This window comes from Plectropomus leopardus, chromosome 4 (assembly GCF_026936395.1).
Source record: "Plectropomus leopardus strain MGB_pleo_1.0 chromosome 4, ASM2693639v1, whole genome shotgun sequence".
In the NCBI taxonomy this organism is placed as follows: Eukaryota; Metazoa; Chordata; class Actinopteri; order Perciformes; family Serranidae; genus Plectropomus; species Plectropomus leopardus.
This window is the reverse complement of record NC_142179.1, coordinates 1120001-1147500: the sequence shown is the minus strand read 5'-3', so window position 1 is coordinate 1147500 and position 27500 is coordinate 1120001. Positions and strand designations below refer to the sequence as shown.

Genomic DNA, 27500 nt, shown 5'->3' with positions numbered 1-27500 from the left:
CGTCATTACCTCCGATAGTACCCCGAAAACTCCAAAACTTGCATCCAGAACCCCAAACAACACCAGTGGTATCCTCCATCAGCAATAAGACACCATGTGTGCCCCCCAAAACAGCTCCTGAACCCAAAGTCCTCCCCCCAGCTCCACCTGGACCCGTAGTGACCCCGCCTGTGAACCCTGAGAGGAAGGAACAAGACACAGAGGCGTTCAGCACCGAAGGTAAGAGACTGAAAAACATAGAGATTTACTCAGTGTGAGTGTTCAGCTGCAGTGCAGTTCTTCAGGATCTCAGATGGAGTTCATGTTTCTGGAACCCCAAACCGAATCCAAGGCGTACAGTTTCAAGAGGAGTTCACTTCTTGTGGAGTTCAGTTCTTGAGGAACTTTGTTGTTCAGGAATGAACAGAAAGACAGAAAGATAATTTTAGAGTCTCAGAGATTTGATGTGACCCCTCTAACTGTTCCTCCTCTCAGCTCCTCTTTCTGGTCCTCTTCCGCCTCGAGTCCAGTCTCAGATCTCCATAGACTCAGACTCTGACATGACGGAAAGTTCTGGACTCCTGCAGGAAGTCAGTGGTCTGACTGCTCAGAGGCCACGTCCCCTCATCATCTTCATCATCGGTAAGAAAATCTGAACCAGAACGAGTTAAAGGTCTGAAACAAAACCAGTAAGAGGTCTGAACCAGAACCAGTGAGAAGTCTGAACCACAGACCACTAAGAGGTCAGAACTAGAACTGGTAAGAGGTCTGAACCAAAACCAGTAAGAGGTCTGACCCAGAACCAGTAAGTCTGAACCAAAACCAGTAAGAGGTCTGAACCAGAACCAGTAAGAGGTCTGAACTAGAACCAGTAGAAGATCAGAACCAAAACCAGGTCTGAACCAGTAAGGAGGTCTGAACCAGAACCAGTAAGAGTTTTAAACTACAGTTTAGTTTTGACCTAATACTGGTTCCTGTTCAGACCTCTTACCAGTAAGAGATATAAACCAGAACCAGTATGAGGTGGATCCTGACCGTCTTTGTTCCCCTCAGGTGGTCCAGGAAGTGGGAAGGGGACTCAGGCAGCGAGGCTTGCTCGGCGCTTCGGCTTCGGAGTCGTCTCATTGGACGAGCTGCTCCGGAGGCAGCTACTGAGCCACGCCTCCCCCAGCAGGAGGTGGGAGGTGATCTCAGAGATGATGGGCCACGGCCAGCTGGGAGCGCAGGTCAGAGTTCACCTCAGACCTCAGACCTTAGACCAGCTCTTCAGGTGACTTGTCTGTAACCCGATTCTGTGTTCAGGAGGAAACCATTGCAGAGCTGAGGAGGCAGCTGATTGGTCCACGGGGGGTCACAGGGGTCATCGTGGACGGGTTCCCCCGAGACGTTCACCAGGCTCTCAGCTTCCAGGAGCAGGTACTGACCAATCAGTGAGCTTGCTGCCGCCTCCTGTGGATTGCACCCTGGACTGTGTTAAACCAGGACCAGGAACTTAAACTCAAAAGAAATCAAATTAACTTCGATTAACTCAGATAAACTCGGATTAACCATGTTTAACTATGATTAACTATGACTGACTCTGATTAACTCGGGTTAACCTGTGTTAACTCATATTAACTACAATTAACTATTATTGAGAGACTCAGATTAACTCAGATTAACTCGGGTTACCTCTGCTCTGTGTTCAGATTGGCTGTCCTGACCTGGTGATGCTGCTGCTCTGCTCCAATGAGACGCTGCGATGTCGTCTGCAGCAGCGAGCTGCTCAGCTCGGTCTCCTTGGAGACAACAGCCACGCCCTGCGGAGACGCCTGGAGACATTTCAGAGAGACATCGTGTCCATCAGCCGGTACTACAGACAGCTACACCTGCTGACACAGGTACACCTGCAGAAAGGTACACCTGCTGACACAACTGCTGACAGGTACACCTGCTGACAGGTACACCAGCTGACTCACCTGCTGACAGGTACACCGGCTGACTCACCTCCTCAGAGGTACACCTGCTGACTCATCTGCTGACACGCCTGCTGACAGGTACACCTGCTGACTCACCTGCTGACAGGTACACCTGCTGACTCACCTGCTGACATACCTGCCGACTCACCTGCTGACTCACCTGCTGACACAGCTGCAGATTTACCTGCTGACTCACCTTCTGAAAGGTACACCTGCTGACACACCTGCTGACAGGTACACCTGCTGACAGGTACACCAGCTGACTCACCTGCTGACAGGTACACCTGCTGACAGGTACACCAGCTGACTCACCTGCTGACAGGTACACCTGCTGACAGGTACATCAGCTGACTCAACTGCTGACAGGTACACCTGCTGAGACACCTGCTGACACAACTGCTGACAGGTACACCAGCTGACTCACCTGCTGACAGGTACACCTGCTGACAGGTACACCAGCTGACTCACCTGCTGACAGGTACACCTGCTGACAGGTACACCTGCTGACACACCTGCTGACAGGTACACCTGCTGACTCACCTGCCAACACACACCGGCCGACTCACCTGCTGACTCACCTGCTGACAGGTACACCTGCTGACACACCTGCTGACACACCTGCTGACAGGTACACCTGCTGACACACCCCCTAACACACTTGCTGACTCACCTGCTGAGACACCTGCTGACAGGTACACCTGCTGACAGGTACACCTGCTGACTCACCTGCTGACAGGTACACCGGCTCACTCACCTCCTCAGAGGTACACCTGCTGACAGGTACACCTGCTGACTCACCTGCTGACAGGTACACCGGCTCACTCACCTGCCAACACACTTGCTGACTCACCTGCTGAGACACCTGCTGACAGGTACACCTGCTGACACACCCCCTAACACACTTGCTGACTCACCTGCTGAGACACCTGCTGACAGGTACACCTGCTGACACACCCCCTAACACACCTGCTGACTCACCTGCTGACATACCTTCTGACAGTGTGTGTGTGTGTGTGCGTGTTTGTGTGCGCAGGTGGATGCAGACCGGGATCAGCAGCTGGTTTTTGCTGATCTGGATTCAGCCGTCAGAGACAAGCTGCCTGTGAGGGATCTATCAGGTATTGATTGATGATTGATGATGTATTGATCAGATGCTGATACACACTCAGTGCTTCATGCTGTTTTTCCGTCATCAATAATCTCAGTCTGGGGGCGTCGGTGGCTCAGTGGGTGAAGTGGGTCGCAGGCTCGACTCCGGTCTCGGCCCTTTGCTGCATGTCGTCCCCTCTCTCTCCCCCTTTCAAACTCACTCTCTGTCTTATCCAAAAAAGCCCCAAAAACATCCACTAATAAAAATAATCTCAGTCTGCTCTCTGATATAATCAATCATTTGTACTGATTGATGATGTGTTGATCAGCTGCTGGAACTCGTTGGTGTTTGTCTCTATAATCCATCTGATTCAAAAGTTTTTCTGTTGTTTTTCATCATCAATAATCTCAGTCTGTTCTCTGATATAATCAATCATCCATATTGATTTATCGGTTTCTTTCTCCGTCTTCAGATCCTGCTGATTTCCCAGAATGCAGCAGTGCTGTGCGCTCTCACATCAGATCAGATCAATCAATCAATATCAGCTGATTAACATTGTGAACCAATCAGTGATCAGTATTAGCTGCCTCTCAGCTGGGCGCTCATATCTGACACGTGTGTTTCCTGTCACATGTGACGTCCTGACACGCTAACGGCGCTCACACATGTGAGTGACACGTGTCGACTGACGAGGAGAAAACGTTTTAGATTTGGGAGAAAAATGTAATCGTTGTTGGTCGATTTGACTTCAGATCGTCTTGTTGTGAAATCTCAGATGATGTTTTAATGTAGAGGCTGAATCAAAAGTTATTAATGAAGTGACACAGTAATGTTATATTCATGTTTTAATATGTAATAATGTCATATTTATGTTTTTAATATGTAATAAAGTGATTTTAAAAGTGGTTTTAATGTAAGTTTGTTTCTGAAAATGTTTCATTTTGTTTCTTTTAATATAAATATTTCATTGTAGTTGTGAATTATTAAACGTTCACAGTTTGATTCTGGATCTGAACCTTCAGAGTGATTTATTATTGGCTGTATGTTTGTTTGTTTGTTTGTTTGTTTTTTGTTTGTTTGTTATTGCTGCTCTACTACAATAATATCAAACACACACGTATCTCTGAGCACAGAATTCACTTTTCAAAATCAGGATTTAAAAATATTATACATTAATATGATTTTCTACTTTCATTAAGTTTATTTTTAACCAACATCAGTCCTAATCAGAAATATCAGATATCAGTAAATTTTCAAAATTTTAACCCTGTAAATGCCAGGTTTTTGTCACGATGACACTATGTTTGTAGATGAAAACAATATATATACAATTTTATCCTCCTCCTCAGTGTGTGAGTGTAGCTGCTGACAGTCTGGGATATGTCAGTGTGTGAGTGTAGCTGCTGACAGTCTGGGATATGTCAGTGTGTGAGTGTAGCTGCCGACAGTCTGGGATATGTCAGTGATCAGCAGCTACATTGACTGTGACAGGTCACCTAGTGGAAATAGCATGTATTTCCTCCAGATGCCAAATATGGTCAAAATGACCTCATCAGGTGGAAAATAGTCAAAATGACAAATTCAGAGTCAAAAGCCCAGAATGACACCCAGAAATAATACAAGTCCTGTTTTTCTGCTCTGATGGCTGTGGGATCAAAAATGTCAGTTTGAATGGGTTTCAATGGAGCATTTTTGGACCTGAACAGTCTGAATGTAACTATTTAGTTTCCACAGTGTATTTTAGACTTATTGTAGGAGCTGAGCTGCAAATTCACTGATTACACTCAAATACACAATCTGGACTACATTTAGGACACATGCATCAACACACACACAGTTATCACAACAGGAAGGATGTCCCTAAAGGGTTAATTTTCAGAGTATTTTTAACATCTGGGGTCTGATGGTCTTAAAGATGGACTCATTAAAAGTTGTCCCAGTTGGACGCCTGTCCCCTGTCCCTCTGCCACTTTGGACTCTGTCATCACTGTTATTTAAAGACTGAAGGACACAGAGAGCATTCTGGGTAATCACTGTCTTATCACAGCAGGAATTTTAATGACGCCCACTGAGACGGTCCACAGGGACAACGCCTCCAGAGACACCCAGGGACAGGACAGAAATAGAGACCGAAGAGACAGGGACAGAGAGACAGACAGAGAAGCTGCTTTGTTTCAACATATTAACAGAGTTCACACACACACACACACACACACACACACACACACACACACAAACCTTGGCCTGATCACTTTATAGAGTATTTATTGATTTGGTGTCTGTCGAACACATTTTAACCCTTTGTAGTCTTGTGTCGATGATTCATATTTGTAGTTTTTAGATCTTTAATGTTTTTGTTGGTGTTTATTCGTCAACGAGCTCTGAGACATCTTTTCTCCTGCTGCAGACCAAGACCTGCTGCAGACCAAAACCTGCTGCAGACCAAAACCTGTAGGAACCAGAACACCTGCAGATCCCTGACAGACTCTATTAATTCTAATGATGTGGGTTTTATTCTGCTGACTCTGATCAACTGATTCTGTCGCTGTCTGTCTTTGTCTGTCTATCTGTCTGTCTCAAAGTGTCTGTCACATCACACACAAACGTCCATCACGTTCCAGTTTCTGTTTGCTAGTTCAGAGCCTTGAGAGACTCGGTTCCAGTTAGGACTCAAGTCTGGAGTCACAGTGGTCCATCTTCCAGGTCACTGATGAGGGGACTGGTTTTTCTGTGTCTTTTGGGGACAGTATGTTTTTGAAATGTTACTCTGGGGACATTTGGCAGTCCTTTAGCTCAGCGGTGCCGAAGGTCAGGACTCCACCTGCAGAGTCTCTGGTTGAGTCTTATCGTCCGTCTCTTATCGTCTCTCTGAGTGTTTCTATTCCAGTTTTCTTCCATCTTTGGTCGCCCCGCTGTGTCTCTCTCTGTCTCTCTCTGTCTCTCTGTCTATGTGTCTCCGTCTGGTTATTCTGTCCCGCCTCCAGCTGCTATAAAATGCCGCCGTCTCTGTCCGTCCTCTCCGCAGCATGGCTCCGAAAAAAGTGGAACCGAAGAAGCCAGAGGTGAAGAAGGTGGAGGCGAAGAAGGAGGAGCCTCCGCCGCCGCCCAAACCCGCCGAACCAGAGCCGAAGCCGCCGGAGGTGGACCTGAAGAGCATCGTGGTCGAGTTTACCGCCGACCAGATCGAGGAGTTCAGAGACGCCTTCACGCTGTTCGACGAGACGCCGGCGGGCGAGATGAAGATCACCTACGCTCAGTGCGGAGACGTGATGCGAGCGCTCGGACACAACCCCACCAACGAGGACGTGCTGAAGCTGCTCGGCCGGCCGAAGGCGGAGGAGATGCACGCCAAGCTGCTGGACTTCGACAGCTTCCTGCCGATGCTGCAGCACGTGGCGCGCTCCAAGGAGCAGGGCACCTTCGAGGACTTCGTGGAGGGACTGCGCGTCTTCGACAAGGAGGGCAACGGCACCGTGATGGGGGCGGAGCTCCGCCACGTCCTGTCCACGCTGGGCGAGAAGATGACGGAGCACGAGGTGGACAGGCTGATGGTGGGACAGGAGGACGCCAACGGACACATCAACTACACCGAGTTTGTCAAACACATCCTGGCCGGGTAGAACCAAAGGACAGGTCCTCTGTCGGGTTGATGGACTGCCCCTGTCTGTCCCCAACTGTCCCTGACTCTCCCTGTATATCCCTGATGGACTGAGACTCTGTTCTGCCTGTCACTGACAGACCGATGGACTGTCTTTCTCTAAGTGTCCCTGACTGTCCCTTTCTGTCCTTGACGGACTGAGATTCTGTCTGTCTCTGACAGACTGATGGACTGTCTCTGTCCCTGACTGTCCTCAACTGTCCCTGATGGACTGAAGTTCTATGTCCCTGCTGTGTTCCTCCTTTTTGTGTGTAATAAAAGCTCTCAGTCCGTCTCACTGTGTCTCAGTTGTTGGACAGTGATGTTGTCTCTGTGTATTTCAGGCTGCGTGGAGGACGTGTGTCCTCAGAGGTGGACGGACGTTCACATGTCTTTCACAATAACTTCAGTCTTTGAAAAAACTCAGAAACATCAGAATTATAATTTATAGATCCTGTGAAATTTTAAACGGCACTAATGTTTAAAAATAACCTACCAGGAAATACTACTACTACTACTACTACTACTACTACTACTACTACTACTACTACTACTACTTATAATAATAATACTACTAATAATAATAATGTGTGAGGGCCATGTGTGGTCCAGCAGGAGGCGCTCTCAGACGTGTCTTTGGAGCTCCTCTCTGCGTCTCCAGCCGTCACATCAACAAACACTGAACATCTCAGCCAGCAAAGTTTGGTTCTAAAAACGTTCTGAAAATGTAACAATGAAACCAATGCAATGTGGCAAGTTATCTTTGTGTTCCCAGAACGTTTTTCTTAAAGTTCAGGGAACGTTCTCCATAGACATCAAAACACATTTAAAATATTTTCTTATTGTCATCATATCACATGACATTTTTATTAAAAACAATCTCAGTCCTCAAATATCACGTTCTGAATGTTGCTTTGAAAACGTTCTTCCTTTGTTCTAATGTAACATTGTGGGAACGTTTCATAAAGAACATTCTCTGATCTGTCACCTCTCAACATCACCAAAACATCCTCAGGTGTTTCAGTTCAAACGTTACGTCTTATTTAACCTCACAGAAACATTATCTAAAAACATAAACATCCTTAAAACGTTCTCTGAACGTTACATTGAAACGTTTTCTGTTAAACATTATTACAACCTGTAGGGAACGTTGGCCAGTGTTGTGGGAATGTTCCCTAACATGATCTGCACAGACTGAATCTCTCACCTGTGACCTTTGACCTCCTGCTGTCTGCTTCCTGTTGGGGGACAGAAATCACACCAAAGAAGAAGAAGAGAGTTTATCGACAGATTTATTGATTTATTGTTTTTCCATCAGCTGTTATTAAAAATCAGACGGACGTCTCAAACGTCTCTGCTGCTCTGAAATCAGACAAACTGACGTTAAAACCACAAACGCTTATTTAACCCTTTCAACCCTGGATCAACATCAGTTCTCTGGTGCTGCGTTTAACCCATTCACAAGCTGTTAACCCTTTAAAACCCGAGAAAATATGTCTCACTTCAGAAAATGATCCACTGAGCAAGAAAAGAAGAAATCAGTGAAAGGTGAGAGCAGAGTGACCCCAAAATGACCTAAAAAGGAGGGGCGTTAGAAAGATATATATATATATGACAAATTAGAGAGAAATGTCTAAAACACTTTGTCATAATTGTTTTTATTTCATATTTAAAATTATGTTACAAAGAAAAAAAGAATGAATACATTTGTTAGAAAATCAGCACTTTTTGGGGTCGTTTTCTTGTTTGTTTTTGTTCATTTTCTTCTGTTTTTGCTTCTTTTCAGATTATTTTCTGTTTTCTTGCAGTTTTGGGACCATGTGTTGTTTTTGTTTTTGGCCCGGGTTTCAAAGGGTTAACGTCCGGAGCCCAGAGGGTTCAGACGTCTCGTCTTTGGCTCGTCTGCAGCCGCCAACACCCCCCCCCCTTACTAGTAAGTAAAATAGTTGAGGCTTTTTTAAACACTTTTTAAGGTTTTTAAAAAAAATTTTAGGTCTCTAAAATTTGTTTGTTAGATATTGTAAAAACGGACCCTTTGATGTCTGACAGCTGAAATCCTGCAGCAGGGTTTGGTTTTGGTAGTTCATGTTTTTTCAGTCAAAATTTTTAAATGTTTAAAATCTGAGTTTGTCGTTTCATTTTGCTCTAACTTTTTGGGGATTTTGGATTTTCAATTTTTCTAAGAACTTTTGGGGAATTTTAAAGAAAAGCTGAAGCTGCATGTTTACAGTTTTTAAAATTGTAACAACTCATTTCTTATTGGTGACGTAGTTGTCAGTGTTGCGTTGCTGTTGTTGTATTTGTGGTTATATTTGTTGTTGTATTTGTTGTTGTATTTGTGGTTGTATTTGTTGTCGTATTTGTTGTCGTATTTGTGGTTGTATTTGTTGTCGTATTTGTTGTCGTATTTGTTGTTGTATTTGTGGTCGTATTTGTTGTATTTGTGGTTGTATTTGTTGTTGTATTTGTGGTTGTATTTGTTGTTGTATTTGTGGTTGTATTTGTTGTTGTATTTGTGGTTGTATTTGTTGTTGTATTTGTGGTTGTATTTGTTGTCGTATTTGTTGTTGTATTTGTGGTCGTATTTGTTGTTGTATTTGTTGTCGTATTTGTTGTTGTATTTGTGGTCGTATTTGTTGTTGTATTTGTTGTCGTATTTGTGGTTGTATTTGTTGTCGTATTTGTTGTCGTATTTGTGGTTGTATTTGTTGTTGTATTTGTGGTCGTATTTGTTGTTGTATTTGTGGTCGTATTTGTTGTTGTATTTGTGGTCGTATTTGTTGTTGTATTTGTGGTCGTATTTGTTGTTGTATTTGTGGTCGTATTTGTTGTTGTATTTGTTGTCGTATTTGTGGTTGTATTTGTTGTCGTATTTGTTGTCGTATTTGTGGTTGTATTTGTGGTTGTATTTGTTGTTGTATTTGTGGTCATATTTGTGGTTGTGGATGCTGTTCTTGTCTTTGTCATTGTTTTTGTTCTGATTTATTGTTGTTATTTAGTTGTTTCTGTTGTCATTTTTGACTTTGTTGTTGTTTTTGTTGTTGATGTGAAGTCCAAAACACTGTAAACTACATTTCCCATGATGCAACAGGTTTCTTCTCTGACTGGAGCTGGTGTTCACAATCAGAAGACGGTCAGCCTCCGTCTCCTCACTCATGATTGGCCAACAGCTGCAGACCCAGCTCCGCTCTGATTGGATGACTCTGTGGCCGTCTGACCACCCTGATTGGCCAGCTGGGCGTAGAGGCGGGACCTGAGGAATCGTGGGTAACAGTCCGCCTCCATCAAGCCGAAAATCTGATCCTGAGCCAGCTGGAAGGAGGCGGGGCCAACACCCAGACGCAGGCTCTGATTGGTTGATTCTCTGACAGATGAGTCCACGTTGACCTGGAGACAGACGGGGAGGGGGGGGGTTAGCATCAGAGGACCAATCAGAGGACAGACAGATAGACAGCTGGACAGAGGGACAGATAGACAAAGGGACAGTGAGACAGACAGATGGACAGGTGGACAGGTGGACAGATGGACAGTGAGACAGGTGGACAGAGAGGTGGACACACAGGTACCTGTCTCTCTGCATCCGTTGAGATGAACTCATCGTAGATTTTGGCGGCTCTGGCGGCCATCTTGCTGAGGGGGCGTGTCCTCTTGAATCTCTCGACAGCCAACCAGAAGTCGAGGTTCTCCTCACTGAACTCTGACCTCAGGAAGTGACGGAACACTGCCAGACCATCTGACCAATCAGAAGATAGCAGGGAGACTGTTCAGCCTATAGGTAGCTCCGCCCACAGAGACAGAGCACATTTAAGTCTCGCCCCCTCTGTCCCTAACAGGAAGTGATGTGTCTTACATTGATTGGTCAGCAGAGCCTCCAGACTCTCCGCCCACCGCAGCACCTCCTTCATGGACGGTCTGAAAAACACATACAGCTGACTGGACCCACTGGGCTCCGAACCAGTCCCACCAGTACCACCAGTACCACCAAAGTCACCACTAACATTAGTGTCACCAGTATAACCAGTACCCTACCTGTGGTTCCTCAGGGCTTTCTCCAAACTGTTGCCATGTTTACAGGCACTGGTTCTGCGTCGCCGTAGAAACAGCAAGCGACTCCGAACATCAGTGGCTCTGAGGAGACAGGAAGTCAGAAGAAATAGAAGTACTGACCAACAGGAACTGCTGACCATATTTGGGCAGTATGTGTGTTCAGTGTGTGTTCAGAGTGTGCTCAGTGTGTGTTCAGAGTGTGCTCAGTGTGTGTTCAGAGTGTGTTCAGAGTGTGCTCAGTGTGTGTTCAGAGTGTGTTCAGAGTGTGCTCAGTGTGTGTTCAGAGTGTGTTCAGAGTGTGCTCAGTGTGTGTTCAGAGTGTGTTCAGAGTGTGCTCAGTGTGTGCTCAGTGTGTGTTCAGAGTGTGCTCAGTGTGTGTTCAGAGTGTGCTCAGTGTGTGTTCAGAGTGTGCTCAATGTGTGTTCAGAGTGTGTTCAGAGTGTGCTCAGTGTGTGTTCAGAGTGTGCTCAGTGTGTGTTCAGAGTGTGCTCAGTGTGTGTTCAGTGTGTGTTCAGAGTGTGTTCAGAGTGTGCTCAGTGTGTGTTCAGAGTGTGTTCAGAGTGTGCTCAGTGTGTGTTCAGTGTGTGTTCAGAGTGTGTTCAGAGTGTGCTCAGTGTGTGTTCAGTGTGTGTTCAGAGTGTGCTCAGTGTGTGTTCAGAGTGTGCTCAGTGTGTGTTCAGAGTGTGCTCAGTGTGTGTTCAGAGTGAGCTCAGTGTGTGTACGTACAGGTTCTTGGTTTTCTTCTTCAGTTGAAGGTTTCTGAACTCTGAATCCTGAAAAAAACAAAAACACAGCTAAGATCTGTTTCTATCAAACTCTGCTGATATCTGCTGCCCAACCAGCAGGAAGCGTTCCCACAATGCTGGCTAATGGTTCCTACAGGATGGGGGGGGGGGGGGGTTCACGGATCCATAAAAAAGAAAAGACAATCCAGACTCCGGGAAATGACAGTGATGTGATTGGTTGCTGGATGGTTACAGACAGGGATGTGATTGGTCGGTGGATGGTTACAGACAGGGATGTGATTGGTCGGTGGATGGTTACAGACAGGGATGTGATTGGTCGGTGGATGGTTACAGACAGTGATGTGATTGGTTGCTGGATGGTTACAGACAGGGATGTGATTGGTCGGTGGATGGTTACAGACAGGGTTTTGATTGGTCGGTGGGTGCGGTACCTTGGAGCCGTTGAGCAGCAGCAGCATGTGGTGCAGAGAACCGCCCTCTTTGGTCAGCTGGTTCCTCAAGGCGCTGATGGAGGGGGGCCCGGGGGCGGGGCCAGTGTCCACGTCGAAGGTGGCATGTCCGGCAAGTCGATGGATGGTGCTGTCAGACAGGAAGCGAGGAGACCGAGGTTCCTGCAGCAGAGAACCCTCAGAGAGCGAGCGGCGCAGAACTAAAGGAACAGAAACAATCAATGATCATCAATGTTCTGAAGAACAGACGGAGAACAGGGTGCTTCATGTTCTCGATGTTTGAGACTGACCTGCAGGTCTAAAGGAGGTCAGCTCCTCCTCCTCCTCCTCCTCGCTGTCCTCCTCTTCCCTCATCAGGAGCTGGGCGGGGCTGAGCAGGAAACCCCGCCCCCCGCCTCCTCCCAAGCTCTCTGAGGTTTCGGAGGCACTCTCGCCCTCCCCCTGCTGCCTTTCCTCCTCCACCTCCTGCTGTCTCCTCTTCCTCATGTCCTCCTCCTCCTCGGCTCCTCTCTCCTTCCACACTGGACTCCTGTGGGTGGTGGAGAAGTGGGGAGGTGGGGGTAGGAGCTGCGGTGAGGTGGTGAAGGTCCTGGAAGGAGGTAAGGAAGAGGAGGTGTATGGGGAGAGAGTGGAGAAGGGCGGAGGAGGAATGGAGGACGAGAAGGGAGAGCTAGGAGAGTAAGAAGAGGGGGAGGAGGGTCTGAGGGGGTCACAGAGGGAGGAGGGGGGGAGGAGAGGAGGATCACACGAGGAGTAAGGAGAGGAGGGATGATAGAGGAGGTCAGACTGACTGAGCGAGAGGAGGCCAAAGTCTGAGGGGAGGTCTGAGGGCTGAGGAGGAGGAAAGAGGAGGAGAGGAGGAGAGAAGAGCAGGAGAGGAGAGGAGGGGAGAGAGGAGAAGGCAGGGGGAGTGGTGGAGGAGGAGGTGGTGAAGGAGGGGGAGGAGGGGAAGAGAGGAGGTGAACAGTTTAAAGTGTTTGTATCAAAACAGAAAACCTACAACTACCAGCATGCACTGCTCCACACTGACCAATCAACACTGCTGCTGCTGAGTGTTGTCATGTCAACTGTCTATTTGACACAATGATGTGTGTGTGTGTTGTCAGTGTGTACCTGGTGTGTGTGTGCAGTCTCCGTGGCGATCAGATGCAGCTGGATGTTGTCATGGAGACAGAGGGAGACTCGGAGCTTCTGCTCAATGCTGAACGCCTCGAGACTGAAGAGACAACGCCAACATCCCTGAGAGCTCTGCAGGAAGTAGATCTGCAGCGGCTCCGACACCACTGAACACACACACACACACACACACACACACACACACACACACACACACTGTGAGCTCTGTGACTGATGAACTTCAGTCTCACTGAGTTTTATTTCAGTAACAATGAATCATTTATACAGATTACACAGATTATATCTGATATTAAACAGATACCTGATATTACACAGATTATATTGTACAAATACTACAGAGGTCTACAACAATCATCATCATCGTAATTATAAATTATATTAATTATTATAAATTAATTATTATAAAACACTTTCACAATAAAATCACAAACTACACACACTTTCATGTTGGCTCAGTTGCTGTGTGTTCAGTGTGTGTTGTTATGTAGTGTGTGTTAGTGTGTGTGTTGTTGTATGTGTTGTTATGTAGTTTGTGTTGTTGTGTGTTACCATCTCGGAGCTGCAGCGTGTTGAGGAACGTTGGACTCTGGAGAACATTGCAGCGTCCAGCTTCGTCCTCTCTGGTGAACAGTAGCAGGTCGCTGTAGATCAACACGGTCACCTGATGCGCACACACACACACACACACGCACACACACACATCATTAGGGTATGAGTGTGTTCCGCAGACACAGAACAATTCTACATACTGTGGTTCTATGTTGTGTTCAGCACAGACTGAGGCAGAACAGTTCTATAAGGAACGTCAGTTTCAGATTGGAAACTAATGGGTTCTGTTTGTAATCTGAGTGTTTACAGTATGTTTACAGTATGTTCCTAGTATGTTTACAGTATGTTCCTAGTATGTTTACAGTATGTTCCTAGTATGTTTACAGTATGTTTACAGTATGTTCCTAGTATGTTTACAGTATGTTTACAGTATGTTCCTAGTATGTTTACAGTATGTTCCTAGTATGTTTACAGTATGTTTACAGTATGTTCCTAGTATGTTTACGGTATGTTTACAGTATGTTCCTAGTATGTTTACTGTATGTTTACAGTATGTTTACGGTATGTTTACAGTATGTTCCTAGTATGTTTACAGTATGTTTACGGTATGTTTACAGTATGTTCCTAGTATGTTTACGGTATGTTTACAGTATGTTTACGGTATGTTTACAGTATGTTCCTAGTATGTTTATAGTATGTTATATGGGCGGCTGTTGAGCTGCAGGTGAAGGGCCTGGCTGCTGCAGGATTGGTTCCTCTGAAATGTGTATTTTTTGTGCTTTGTGAATGATCATTGCCTTTTTGGCCTTTTTCTGGTTAATTGTGTTGTTAACTTTGACCTTTTGCTGAACGTTCTCTCCTGTTTTTCAGTTCAGGTTAGAGACTTGAAGTGTATGTTTTTGTTTGTTATGTTTTGGCGTGCTCACGTCTGAGTCAGTAAACCGCTGTTTTGGCTGTTCGGTACTGTGAAGCTGGTTGTTCTTAAAAGTGGGAGAGTTGGAAAGCCACACACATGTTGTGTCCAGGTTCCCTCGGGAACATGACAGTATATTGACAGTTTTACCTTAGCAGGCAGCACGTCGGCCTGATGCAGAACCATCTCCTCTGACATCAGCAGGGTTCTGTCTGGACTGCACAGATCCAGAGGCTGTAAACAACAACAGCATGTGAACACAACAGCGTGAGCACAGGAGAAAAGATGACGGCGGTAAATGTGGGTGCAGTGAAGTGTGTTTGTGATGAGCAGAGGAATAACCAGAGGAACACTGGCTGTTCTTGACGTTCTCTCTGGTTCTCTGACGGCTGACGCTCTGCAGAGGACGCCACCGACTGATCACACAGGAGAGACGCTGTGACAGTTAGAACACTGCTGATCACAACAGGTTTAAGGTTCTGATGATGTTCTCAATTGGGTGAGATGTTCTAGGTCTAGGTCAGTTCTGGGTCAGGTAAAAGGTTCTGGGTTCTGATTATGACCAAATGTTTTAAGCTGAGGATCTTTGATGCAGTTCAGGTTCAGTACATGTGTCCAGGTTTCCACCAGGACCTGGATCAGAAAGTTGAGGGTCCTCAGTTCAAATATTTTATTCTGGTCTCTGAGTCAGGTTTAAGGTTCTCGTGTATACCCTGTACCAGGTCTAGGTCTCACAGTTTTGGATTGGTTCTCTCGATAAGTTCTTTCTGAACTTGAGGAAGATGGGGAAGATGAGGGTTCTGGGCTCTAGCATTGTGGATTGTGTTCTGGGTTCTGACCTGGACAAAGATGGGGAAGATGAGGGTTTTGGGCGCCAGGGTGACATAGGTTCCGTAGGTGGAGCAGGGCAGATGTGATTGGACGATGGTGCAGTTCTGGTAGTTGCCGTGGTTACCGGGTGGGGGGGGTGGGGGGGAGGGGGAGGGAGGCGGGGGCAGGGTAGAGGTGCAGCCGGTGAACGGTCGCCGTGATGACCCAGGTCGTGGGTCGTGGAGGAGATTTTGGGTTCTGCTGGGGTGAGTCTGGTACAGACGGCCTGGAGATCAATAAAACAGGTTCCTAATCAATACATTTATCAATACTCAGGATGCTCAATTAATACTCAGTGAGGACGTCGTACCGATTGTTCCGTTCCTGTCGTGATAAATCGGCTGCAGCAGCTGGAACACAGAGACAGAACAGATGGAGAATGCGTTCGACAAAGAACGTGATGACGGTTCTCCGTCTGACTGACAGAGTCATGAACGTTCTCAGTAAGCCTCGGGGTTGTAGGTAAGGGTGTAGGTGAAAGGTTCTCAGTTATGTTCTAGGACAGGGGAAAGATTATCAGGGACCTTCCGCTCAGCTGATGCTCATGTTCTGTTAAAGGTCGTATGTTTGGTTCTGTGTGTTCTTGTTCTCGGTCAGCTGAGATGTTCTGCATCATGTTTGATGTTCTATGAAAAGTCATATGTTGGGTTCTACATCAGAAGAAGCACCATCAGTGATGCTGTAGTTCTGTAGAAATGTTCTAGGTTAGTGTTCTAGGTCAGCTGAGATGTTCTGCATCATGTTCTATGTTCTGTTAAAGGTCGTATGTTTGGTTCTGTGTGTTCTTGTTCTCGGTCAGCTGAAAGGATCCAGGTTGGGTTCTCAGTCAGGGTCTGGTGGATCTGGAGGCGGGTCTCTAAGTCACCTGCAGGCCACACCCCCTCAGACTCACCTGTGCTCCTGGACTGACAGGTGACAGGATGATGTAATTGTCTCCGTGTGATGATGTCAACCGGGTTCCTTTAAGCGTAGCGGCGTGTGGTGAGAACCCTGTCACCTCCTCCTCCTCCTCCTCCTCCTCCTCCTGCTCCTCCTCTCGCTCCTCCTTTCTGTCCCTCCACAGAGACCCCAGAGCTCCTAAACTGGACCGGACCGCCAATCCTTGACCCCGGCGGCGTTCATGTTTGCTGTGGGCGGGGTGAGGCAGCAGCTTCCTGCCTGTTGTCTGGGAAACAGGAAGTAGACAGTGTCACTTCCTGTTGTGACCGGCAGGTGTCAGACTGTGTTTTTTTCAAAGACTCACCTGGCTGAGTGTCGGTGGGCGAAGCAAAGCATCACATCCTGACCTGAGCTCAGGTGAACCTCTCCAGATCACCAGAACGATCTGAGACGAGCTCCTGAACCACCAAACACAAAGTCAGACAGGAAACAGGAAACAGGAAACAGGAAACAGGAAACAGGAAACAGGAAACCACGCTCTCACTCAGGATTCCACGTCCTTGATCAAAAGTTATTACTGGATAAGTTGAGTCATTATGGCTCTGAAGAACCTTTAATGGATCAAACGTTATCTCAGCAACAGGGAAAATACTGGACTGTAGAGGTAAGAGCCATGAGGTGTGGAGTACCACAGGGAAGTTGTTTAGGGCCACTTTTGTTTTCAGTTTTCATAAATGATTTACCTTTGATTTTGGATCACGCCACCGCTGCAATGTATGCAGATGATTCTACAGTATTTACATCTGCACAAACGCCTGCAGAGCTGAGCAAAGTTTTGAATAATGAATTAAAGCTAACTGAAGAATGGCTTAGGGTCAATACGTTGGATTAAACAGAACAAAGATTGTTCTTTCGTAGAGAACAAGAGTGAGTTTGATGAATAATTGTTTGGCCTGGTTAAGTTTGAAAAGCATTATTCTTTAGAAATATTATCACAGCTGAAACTCCAGAATTACTTTATAGTCAACTGGCATTTTTTTACACAGACATCATTATTCCACTCGACAGTCTTTGCAGAGTCGTCTTCTGTTGCCTCCCTGAAACTTATTTTGGCTGCTGTGTGTTGACGGTCGCTGATTGTTGTGTGTTGTATTGTTGTTGCGTATGAATGCTGTGTTATGTGTATCTTTGTAATCTTGTACATGAAATATTGTAAATAAGAATCATGGAGACCCCAGGAAGAGTAGTTACAGTCTAAAACTAAAGATAATGGGGGTCTTAATAAACAAACAAACAAACAAACACTCGGAGGGGGTGGGCCTACCTGATGGCGTGGGCAAGGTCAACGCACTTCCAGGTCTCCACTGGAAGTCCATTCAGCTGCAGAACCGAGTCTCCCTGACGGAGTCCGGACTGATGAGCTGGACCTCCTGAAGACACGGACCACGTTACAGACAGGACCCTGAACCCTGAACCCTGAACTCTGAACCCTGAACCCTGAACCCTGAACTCTGAACCCTGAACCCTGAACCCTGAACTCTGAACCCTGAACCCTGAACTCTGAACCCTGAACCCTGAACCCTGAACCCTGAACCCTGAACCCTGAACTCTGAACTCTGAATCCTGAATCCTGACCCCTAAACCCTGAACCCTGAAGTCTCACAGGGAAAACCTCTAACTACAGTTGGGACCAATCACCGCTCTGAAAGTGCTGCCTTCATCCAATCAGGCGACAGAGAAGCTCAAAAGAGCATTTCAGTACAACGGCCATGATGTTCACGTGTTTGTGTTGATGTTGTTGTATGTTTTTGTTGTTGTGTTTGTGTTGTTGTTTTGTGTTTTACCAGTGTTGAGTTGTTGCTGACTCACCGGGGTCTACAGCCTGGACTCTGACCGGACAGTCGCAGCAGATCGTGAATCCAAAACCATCTTTTCCTCGAACGACGCTCACCTGGGGACGACACGCACAACATACATGTCATCATACCTACAGAACACGTATTTTTATATGTGTACTAATACAACATACATGTTCATCAGGTTCTTGTGTGACACAAACTCTGTAAAAGTTCTCATGTTGATTTTAACGTGCTGCAGGTTACAGCCTGCAGGGGGCGCTGTGTGTGTGTTTTTGTGTGTGTGTGTGTGTGTGTGTGTGTGTGTGTGTGTGTGTGTGTGTGTGTGTTGACAGAGTGGTCAGAACATCTCTGTGTATGTCTGGGTCCTGGTCTCTGAGCTGTTACCATGGTGACTGAGTAAACGCTGTCAGACGAAGGAAAGGTCGACTCGTCCTGAGAGTTTTCTCTGCACAAAGGAAGGTAAATGTCCCTGAGTTCAGACTGACAGGCTGATATTAAAACTCCTGCAGGGCGGGAGGACGGACCCTCTGTTTGTGTTTCTGTGCAGGAGCGCTCCGGTTACCTCCTCAACACTGTGAAGAGAACGCGTCTGCACAGTGACATCACTGTGACATCATCCCATGGAAGGGAGCCCCGCGCTTCCACCAGAGCTGAATGTTTCTGTGATTCAGACTTTATCAGACGTTATTATCTATGTGATCAATGCTGCACCTCCTCAACAAGAGGAGGAGGCGCAGCTGAGGTGCAACTCTGAGTAGGGGAAGGACACTCAGAGGACATGAAGACACTAATACACACACACACAAACGCATACACACACAAACACACACACACACACGCACACACACACACTGTAATTCTCTCTCTCCTGTCAGCTGCAGTTTTTCAGTATAATCATCCAGTTTTAATCTGTGACTGAATTATTGATCAACCTGTCACACACACACACACACACACACACACACACACACACACACACAACAGCTGGTTTAAACATGAAGACATGAAACATTTATTTGACCTGCTGGACTAGAAACACATTCTTTCTCTCTCTCTCTCACACACACACACACACACACACACACACACACACACACACACACACACACACACAGAGGAAACTCTGCAGGTTACAACAGGAAATGCCAAGCAGCCTGCAGTGACATCACACTGTGCAGCCAATCAGTTTGTCAGTGAACAAATCAGACCAAACCCCATTCAAAAAACTGACGATTTAAAGACTGAACAACTGCAGCACACACTCACTACACACACTCACTGCACACACTCACTACACACACTCACTGCACACACTCACTGCACACACTCACTACACACACTCACTGCACACACTCACTGCACACACTCACTACACACACTCACTGCACACACTCACTACACACACTCACTGCACACACTCACTGCACACACTCACTACACACACTCACTGCACACACTCACTGCACACACTCACTGCACACACTCACTGCACACACTCACTACACACACTCACTGCACACACAGATAAAATCTAACTGCTCTCTCTATTTCTCTAACACACTCTGTGTTCTGCTGGGTTCTGCTGGGTTCTGCTGGGTTCTGCCCATCTGTCTTATCAGACTGAGAAATGTCTTAAAATCATGCAACAGGCTGTGAAGCAGCAGGAGAGTTGGAGGCAGTGAGGAGACAAAAAGTGCTCGTCCTGTTTGAGAACAAGTCTGAGGAGGTTCTCACTCTCGAACCATTAAACTGCTGTTCTAAGGAGAACCTGACCTCTGAGAGCAGAGCTGTAATCGGGGACTCTGACCTGCGGCAGCTTCTGTCCGATGCAGACTCGACACAGACGGTGGATTGTGTGCATGACCGCGGCTCAGGACCAGGACTTCAGATCCTGCAGCTCCGCCCGTCCATCTGATCAACCACCAGGAGCAGGACTGATCCAGGACCAGGAGCAGGACTGATCCGCGCCTGTCTCAGCTCCAGGTTTAATAAAACCAGAGCCTCGGCTGATGCTGGTCCAGAGTAAGAGGACATGAACTGGTCCAACTGAAGCTCCAGGTGTCCACCAGCGTCCTCAGAGGCTCCAGATGATGTATTCCAGATTCAGAACCTCTGAACCAGAACTACAGAACCAGAATCAGGTCTGAACTGGTCTGGTTGGTCTGGCTGGTGCTGGTGAAACTGTTTGTGAGAGCGTCAACAGTTGAGTGAGTGTGTGTGTGTGTGTGTGTGAGTTTCCTGCTATTCTTCTGACTGATGGTTCCCACACACACACACACACACACACACACAGTCAGGAAAACATGGCGTGTATCCGCTGATAAGACACACACTTCCTGAGTTCCCCGTGTGAACACCGTCCTTTAGGATCTGCTGCTCTCTACTCTGATCTGTAGTCCTGGTCCTGGTCCCAGTTTGGTGTATGTACTGGGAGAGACTGGCTGGTCCGGTTGCTATGGTAACTAATACATATATGACAAGTGAGGCAGAGACGGCAAGTTCACTGGTACAAAAGTCTGATTTAGAGCTGATCAGTCCTCACAGAGAAGGCAATATGTGTGTGTGTGTGTGTGTGTGTGAGTGAGTGAGGGAGAGAGTGTGTGTGTGTGAGTGTGTGTGTGTGTGTGTGTGTGTGTGTGTGTGTGTGTGTGTGTGTGTGTGTGTGTGTGTGTGTGTGTGTGTGAGTGAGTGAGGGAGAGAGAGAGTGTGTGTGTGTGTGTGTGTGTGTGTGTGTGTGTGTGTGTGTGTGTGTGTGTGTGTGTGTGTGAGTGAGTGAGGGAGAGAGAGAGTGTGTGTGTGTGTGTGTGTGTGTGTGTGTGTGAGTGAGTGAGGGAGAGAGAGTGTGTGTGTGTGTGTGTGTGTGTGTGTGAGTGAGTGAGGGAGAGAGAGTGTGTGTGTGTGTGTGTGTGTTTCCTATATTGTGTGAACAGCAGAAGCTTCACTCTATAATTCATCGCATGTGAATCTTTCATGATTCTGTAAAGAAAAACAGTAAACACACACACACGTTTAATAAACCAGAACACACTCTGAACTGAACCCATCAATCTCCTGTGTGTGTGACGACGTCACTGATTTGATTGGTTAACAATAACATGAGCATCTGAGCAAAGATTCACCTGCTCAGATACAAAGATTCACCTGCTCAGATACAAAGATTCACCTGCTCAGATATGTTTGTGCACAGAAGCTGTGCTGCAGCAGCCGCAGGTTCGAGTCCCTCCTCACCTCTCTCTCTGTCAGCCCAAAGTAATCTAAAACACTGTTTCCTGTCTGAGGTCGTGTGACTGAGTTCTGTTTGCATGTTGGTGTCATGTGACTCACCGTCAGTCGCTGGCTGCTGCCGCCGTCTCCGGCCGCCTGAAGCCGGTTGGCGTGCAGCGTGGACACCGAGCTGCTGAGGTTGGTGGGCTGGAGGCTCTGGGGGCGACTGGAGGTCAGGCTGTGGTCGATCTGGTCTCTGAGCCCGGAGGAGGTGCTGAAGTGGCTCAGGTTGGTCTTGGCTGCAGTGGCTGTGAAGTGGTTCAGGTCAGTATCTGGAGCCGACTCCGGAGTCCTCCTGAGGTCTGCTGCAAGCAAATAACCAGCATCATCATCATCATGACCCACTGCATCGTCCCACGACCACGCAGTGTTCTTCCAGAACATCCTGACCACCTAGACCGGATGGGGAGTGATCGGACCAGGACTGACCGGACCAGGACTGACTAGACCAGGACTGGCCGACTATGGCAGAAGTTTGTGTTTCAGCCTCACGTCACCACAGCAGCTTCAAACTCTGCTCTGTTTCAAAACTCGAGTCTTTGAGTCCGAGTCTTAAAAAAAACAGAAGCTCACTCAGATCCAGAACCAACAACCTGAAGACCTTAAACCTGAATCCAGCACAGTCCTCCTCCTACAGAACACTCTGAACCATCATCCACTGAAACTGTTTCCTACAAACCATCAGATCCACAGAGCGTCTGCTGACAGGACCTGGACCTGGACTTGGACCTGTGAGGCTATGAGTCCAGCTGCTGCTGCACAGACAGACAGACAGCAGAAAACAAACAAACAAACAAACAAACAAACAAACAGGCAGGAGTGTGTTTGTTTCTTCTTCTGTGGTGTCTCCGTCTGTGATCTGATCGGGCGAGCGAGAGTCACAGTGAAGTGATGAGAGAGAGAGGGGAGGGGTTTATGGGGGGGGGTATTGTGAGGGTCACATGGTTACCGGGCAGCTTCTCATCACCATGGTAACCATGTGGACCCCCGGGGACAGAGAGAGACAGAGAGAGAGGGAGCAGGAGTCAGTTTTAATATACATCTACCACTGCCCCCCCCCACACACACACAGACACACACACACGCACACACAAACACACACACACACAGACACACACAAAAACACACACAGACACACAGACACACACACCCACACAAAAACACACACACACAGACACACAGACACACACACTATACTATAAATATAACAGATAGGTTTCCATACGGGACGCTCTGGTTGTGTGTGTGTGTGTGTGTGTGTCTGTGCATGCATGCGTGTGTGCGTGTGTGCGTGTGTGTGTGTGTGTGTGTGTGTGTGTGTGTGTGCGTGTGTGTGTGTTACAGTGGGTCTGCTGAGCTCTTCTCACCGTCGATGTTTCCGGCTGAACTTGTCAACGTTCACACGTCCTCGTCTTTAGATTCTCATGTTGAATTATTTACAGATCAGCATGAAGATTTTCGTTTGTTGTGTTCATGTTTAAATAAAGTTCCTAAAACCTGAATAATCCTGACAGATCTCGTCTTCATTGGAGAAGAATTTGGGATTTTTGAACAGAATCTGCTGTTTGAGTCGTCGTATTCTGAATAAAAGCTGAATATTCGTGTGTTTGTACCTGAAGTCTCTGAGCACGCTCAGTCTGAAACCTCTGCAGCGTTTTGTTTCAGTTTCCATGGAAATGTTTCAGTAAACGAACTCAAACAGCTCGCAGCTTTGCTTCCTGTCTTGTGGGGGGCGTGTCAGAGATGTCAGCCAATCAGCAGCTACATCAGTATAAACCACCGTCAGCAGATCTAAACGACCGAAGGACAGTTTGTTTTTATTTCACACCTGATCTGTTCATGGAAACACGTTTCCCACGGTACCAATAAAAAATAAAACTAAACTAAACTGAATTAAACTGAATTAAACTGATTTAAACTGAACTAAACTGATTTAAACTGATTCAAACTGATTTAAACTGAATTAAACTGATTTAAACTGATTTAAACTGATTTAAACTGATTTAAACTGAATTAAACTGATTTAAACTGAATTAAACTGACTTAAACTGCAGGATTAGTCAGAGCGTCTGCGTCACATGACAGGATGTTCAACATGTCGCCGTCTCTGTGTAACTGGCACTTTTCCTGCTACTTTTAAGCAAGCCCGTGTCACCCCACTGCTCAAAAAGCCTAATCTCAGCCCCGCCCAGGTTGAAAACTACAGGCCAGTCTCACTTCTACCACTTCTGTCGAAAATACTGGAGCGCGCAGTATTTAACCAGGTCTCTGAACACTTGTGGAACAACAACCTACTCGACTCCTTTCAGTCTGGCTTCAGGTGTGACCACTCCACTGAGACTGCACTCCTGTCAGTCACTGAGTCACTGAGACTGGCTCGAGCTGCTGGTCAATCCTCTGTCCTACTGCTGCTGGACCTGTCTGCTGCCTTTGACACGGCGAACCATCAAATCCTCCTCTCCGCACTCTCTGAGCTCAGCATCTCAGGTTCTGTCCTATGGTGGTTCAAGTCCTACCTCACAGGCAGATCCTTCAGTGTCATGGCGAGGAGAGGTGTCTAGGCCACATGGCCTATCGACAGGGGTTCCTCAGGGGTCGGTGCTCGGTCCCCTACTCTTCTCTCTGTACACCACCTCACTCGGTGCAGTGATCCGCTCCCACGGTTTCTCCTACCACTGCTATGCTGATGACACTCAGCTCTTCCTCTCCTTTCCACCTGATGACAGAATGGTCTCAGCTCGGATATCAGCGTGTCTGGCTGATATCTCCACATGGATGAAGGAACGCCACCTTCAGCTAAATCTGTCTAAGACCGAACTCATGGTCTTTCCAGCTTGTCCATCTGCTCAGCCTCGGATCAGTGTCCAACTTGACTCGAGCCTACTTGTGCCCACAAACTCAGCCAGAAACCTGGGTGTCATGATTGATGACCAGCTGACCTTTAAGGTTCATGTGGCCTCAGTTTCTCGGTCTTGCCGTTATGCCCTCTACAACATCAGGAAGATCAGACCCTTCCTGACCCAACAGGCCACACAGCTTCTGGTTCAGGCTCTTGTGAGCTCACGCATTGACTGCTACAACTCTCTTCTGGCAGGCCTCCCTGCATGCTCATTCAAACCTCTTCAGATGATCCAGAATGCAGCAGCACGTCTGGTCTTCAACCAGCCCAAAACAGCACATGTCACCCCGCTGCTAATTTCTCTTCACTGGCTTCCAGTGGCAGCCAGGATCAAATTCAAAGCACTTCTCTTGGCTTCAAAACAATCACAAGAACTGCTCCAGCCTACCTGGAATCCCCGATCCAGGTCTACTCTCCTTCTCGCCCACTACGCTCTGCATGCGAAAGACGCCCGGTGCTTCCAGCCCAGCACGGCTCTAAATCTCCAGCCAGACTCTTCTCTTCTGTTGTTCCCAAATGGTGGAACAAACTTCCAAACTCTGTGCGATCTGCTGAGTCCCTTTCTACCTTTAAGAGACAACTGAAAACTCATTTGTTCCGAGAACACCTCGGCACTTAACCCGACTCTTCTCCTCTTTGCCCTTTGGGGTAAATTAAGTCAGAAGGTCCAAAACCCAGCACCTAATGATTATCTAGCACTGACAAAGTTGTGTGATGTTGTATGTTGACTGTCATCGTAAGTAGTGATACTGAGATTGTTGAATCTCAGATGCTGAGATCACTACTGGTTATTACTTTGGTTTCAAAAAAAAAAAAAAAGGGGGGCTGTGCGGCACTTCTTCTGCCACTAGACAGCAATACCTGTGACCAATCACACCTGAAGCACTTTTTGCACTTACTAAGGGTTTTTTCCTTCAGTCTAAATTCTTGCTTGTGTTGTACGTCGCTTTGGATAAAAGCGTCTGCTAAATGAAATTGTAGAATTGTAGAAATAAACCTTTTGTTTCGTTGTTGTTGTTTTGTGGCTGAAAGCAGCCAATCACTGAGCAGCATGAACAGAGCAACCCTGTTAACCAATCAGCTGTGAGCAGGTCACATGACTGTTTCCAGCCAATCAGACGCGTGAACTCACCGCGGCGTGTTGGAGTGTCCTCGCGGCTCCTCATTGGTCCGTTCCACTGTGAAGTCACTCTCAGGTGTTTGCTCCGCCCAAACTCCTCCCCCAGCAGGTAAAACCAACCAATGACACGCTGTGTAGCACAGGGGGCGGGGCAAACAGGTCAGGATGTGTAACAAAGGCTGCAACTTATTCACCAATCAATCAATGAATTAATCAATCAATCAGTCAATAAATGAATCGATCTCTTGGTCTATAAAATCCTGACAATAAATTAAACAGAATAATATTATACAGAATAATATTAATATATATATGTCCATACAGACGAACAGCAGTCAATCAGCTTATTGATGAGTTGATCAATAAGTGATCACCGCGCTGTGACGCCTCCTCCTGTGTCTGACCCGCGTTTTCGAAGTGACACGTGAACACGGAACAAAGGAACGAGCTCCCTTCAGCCAATCACAGCGAAGGATTCTCTGTCTGCTGATTGGTTTGAACTGACCTTTGAGGACGAGACCAGAGAGCCGATCCCGAAGCTCATACAGCCAATCAGCTGACGGCACCTGGGGGAGGGGGAGGGGCATTATACACAACAACAGTTTAGGTTTACTCCGAGAGGACATGTCCTCGTCTGTCCTCATGTCTACACACACACATATATACATATATATATATTTATCTATATGTATAGAGAGGGAGAGATTGTGTGTTTATTGTTGTTGTTGTTGTATAAACGTGTTCAGAGTGATGTCATCACTGACCTGCTGAACACTGAAACCATCAACCTGCCGAGGATGACGTCATCACTGAGACACCTGAAAGACACACACACACACATACACACTCTGTGAGACAACAGGGAGAGCTCCGTGTGTGTGTGTGTGTGTGTGTGTGTGTGTGTGTGTGTGTGTCTCACAGTGTAAACTTGTGTTTGTATTCAGGGTTTCTGTTGTTCAGGACGGTCGGAGTTTTCATCCTGATGCTGAGGTCAGAGGTCACCGCCAACTGCACGTGCACACACACACACACACACACACACACACACACACACACACACAGAGAGTGTGTAGTTGTTCCAGCAGAGTTGAAGCTGCTGATTCTTCAGAGTCTCGTTACCTTCACATACGAGTCACATGACCTGAGTCCTCTGGCCCTGTGGACTGCAGAGACACAGAGGACAGACACAGAGACGGGGGACAGAGAGAGGACAGAAAGGACAGAGGAGAGGACAGTGTGAGTGTGTGCTGCCCCCTGCTGTCTGTCTGTGGAGCTGCAGCTTGCAGTTCGACTCCAGATGCAGCAGATGAGAGCTGCGCTGTGATTGGCTGCTGCAGTACTCACTGTGGACGCTGAGCCGCCCCGCCCCCGCGGTGATTGACAGCTGCAGCTGACCTACAGAGAAAGAGGTCAAAGGTCATCAATACATAACTGATCAATATCTGATTACTGATCCACTCATTGATCCCACCTCTGCCTCTGAACACAGATGGGTGGACCCTCCTCCTCCTCCTGGTCTCTGTAACCAGACCTGCAGGGGACCTGGACCTGGACCTGATTCTGACCTGGAGCAGAGTACACAGACACATGAGGAGCAGGTTCAGGACCAGGATTAGACTGTCAGAGCGGATCAATAACAGACCTGAGAGGAGGCCTCTGTGGTTCTGGTCTGTGTCCTGCGGTCCCTCTGGGTCTCAGCAGGTCCTGGGTCAGTCTGGATGGAGGTCTGAGTCCTGGTCTTCCTGATGAGGGCCACTCTGACCTCTGGTCTACACACCTGGACCTCTCCTTCACATCTGAGTCCAGATCCTGTCCTAGTCCTGGTCCTGGCCCTAGAAACACATCAGAGCCTGAACCTGCAGATACTGATCACTGATCAATACTCAGTCTGATCACTGATCAATACTCAGTCTGATCACTGATCAATACTCAGTCTGATCACTGATCAATATTCAGTCTGATCACTGATCAATACTCAGTCTGATCACTGATCAATACTCAGTCTGATCACTGATCAATATTCAGTCTGATCACTGATCAATATTCAGTCTGATCACTGATCAATACTCAGTCCGATCATGTTCTCACCGTTTAGGTTCTCTCC

At 47.2% G+C, this 27500-nt stretch overlaps 2 protein-coding genes and 1 pseudogene across 4 annotated transcripts in view; 2 read left to right on the top strand and 1 right to left on the bottom strand.

Annotated features, from left to right (window-relative positions):
• Positions 1-4029, top strand: part of LOC121964394 (uncharacterized) — a 5314-nt gene extending 1285 nt beyond the window's left edge. The window contains exons 2-8 of the mRNA XM_088076031.1: positions 1-219; positions 475-621; positions 1033-1205; positions 1282-1395; positions 1668-1859; positions 2971-3055; positions 3500-4029. The exon at positions 1-219 is cut by the window's left edge and continues 541 nt beyond it. Of these exons, the coding sequence (XP_087932157.1) occupies positions 1-219; positions 475-621; positions 1033-1205; positions 1282-1395; positions 1668-1859; positions 2971-3055; positions 3500-3576 (1007 nt within the window). The 3' untranslated portion in view covers positions 3577-4029. The remainder of the gene's footprint in view (positions 220-474; positions 622-1032; positions 1206-1281; positions 1396-1667; positions 1860-2970; positions 3056-3499) is intronic.
• Positions 4030-6038: 2009 nt separating this feature from the next.
• LOC121966114 (myosin light polypeptide 6 pseudogene) lies at positions 6039-6959 on the top strand (annotated as a pseudogene).
• Positions 6960-7938: 979 nt separating this feature from the next.
• The window catches only part of LOC121966113 (regulator of G protein signaling 3-like), a 22430-nt gene continuing 2868 nt past the window's right edge, over positions 7939-27500 (bottom strand). The window contains exons 2-27 of one of the 3 annotated variants that reach the window (XM_088076174.1): positions 27485-27500; positions 27039-27228; positions 26868-26961; positions 26741-26791; positions 26516-26559; positions 26316-26404; positions 26161-26214; positions 25902-25962; positions 25409-25526; positions 21438-21682; positions 18124-18205; positions 17579-17684; positions 16619-16712; positions 16268-16540; positions 15686-15725; positions 15345-15601; positions 14656-14739; positions 13593-13704; positions 13020-13189; positions 12197-12737; positions 11889-12106; positions 11438-11484; positions 10694-10792; positions 10515-10576; positions 10231-10397; positions 7939-10051 (exon numbers count right to left, since the gene is read on the bottom strand). The exon at positions 27485-27500 is cut by the window's right edge and continues 320 nt beyond it. In XM_088076174.1, coding sequence (XP_087932300.1) covers positions 9818-10051; positions 10231-10397; positions 10515-10576; positions 10694-10792; positions 11438-11484; positions 11889-12106; positions 12197-12737; positions 13020-13189; positions 13593-13704; positions 14656-14739; positions 15345-15601; positions 15686-15725; positions 16268-16540; positions 16619-16712; positions 17579-17684; positions 18124-18205; positions 21438-21682; positions 25409-25526; positions 25902-25962; positions 26161-26214; positions 26316-26404; positions 26516-26559; positions 26741-26791; positions 26868-26961; positions 27039-27228; positions 27485-27500 — 3548 coding nt within the window. In that variant the 3' untranslated portion in view covers positions 7939-9817. Of the gene's footprint in view, positions 10052-10230; positions 10398-10514; positions 10577-10693; positions 10793-11437; positions 11485-11888; positions 12107-12196; positions 12738-13019; positions 13190-13592; positions 13705-14655; positions 14740-15344; positions 15602-15685; positions 15726-16267; positions 16541-16618; positions 16713-17578; positions 17685-18123; positions 18206-19920; positions 20327-21437; positions 21683-25408; positions 25527-25901; positions 25963-26160; positions 26215-26315; positions 26405-26515; positions 26560-26740; positions 26792-26867; positions 26962-27038; positions 27229-27484 lie in introns of those variants that run through there. The other 2 variants (XM_088076175.1, XM_088076176.1) reach the window with 2 other exon arrangements.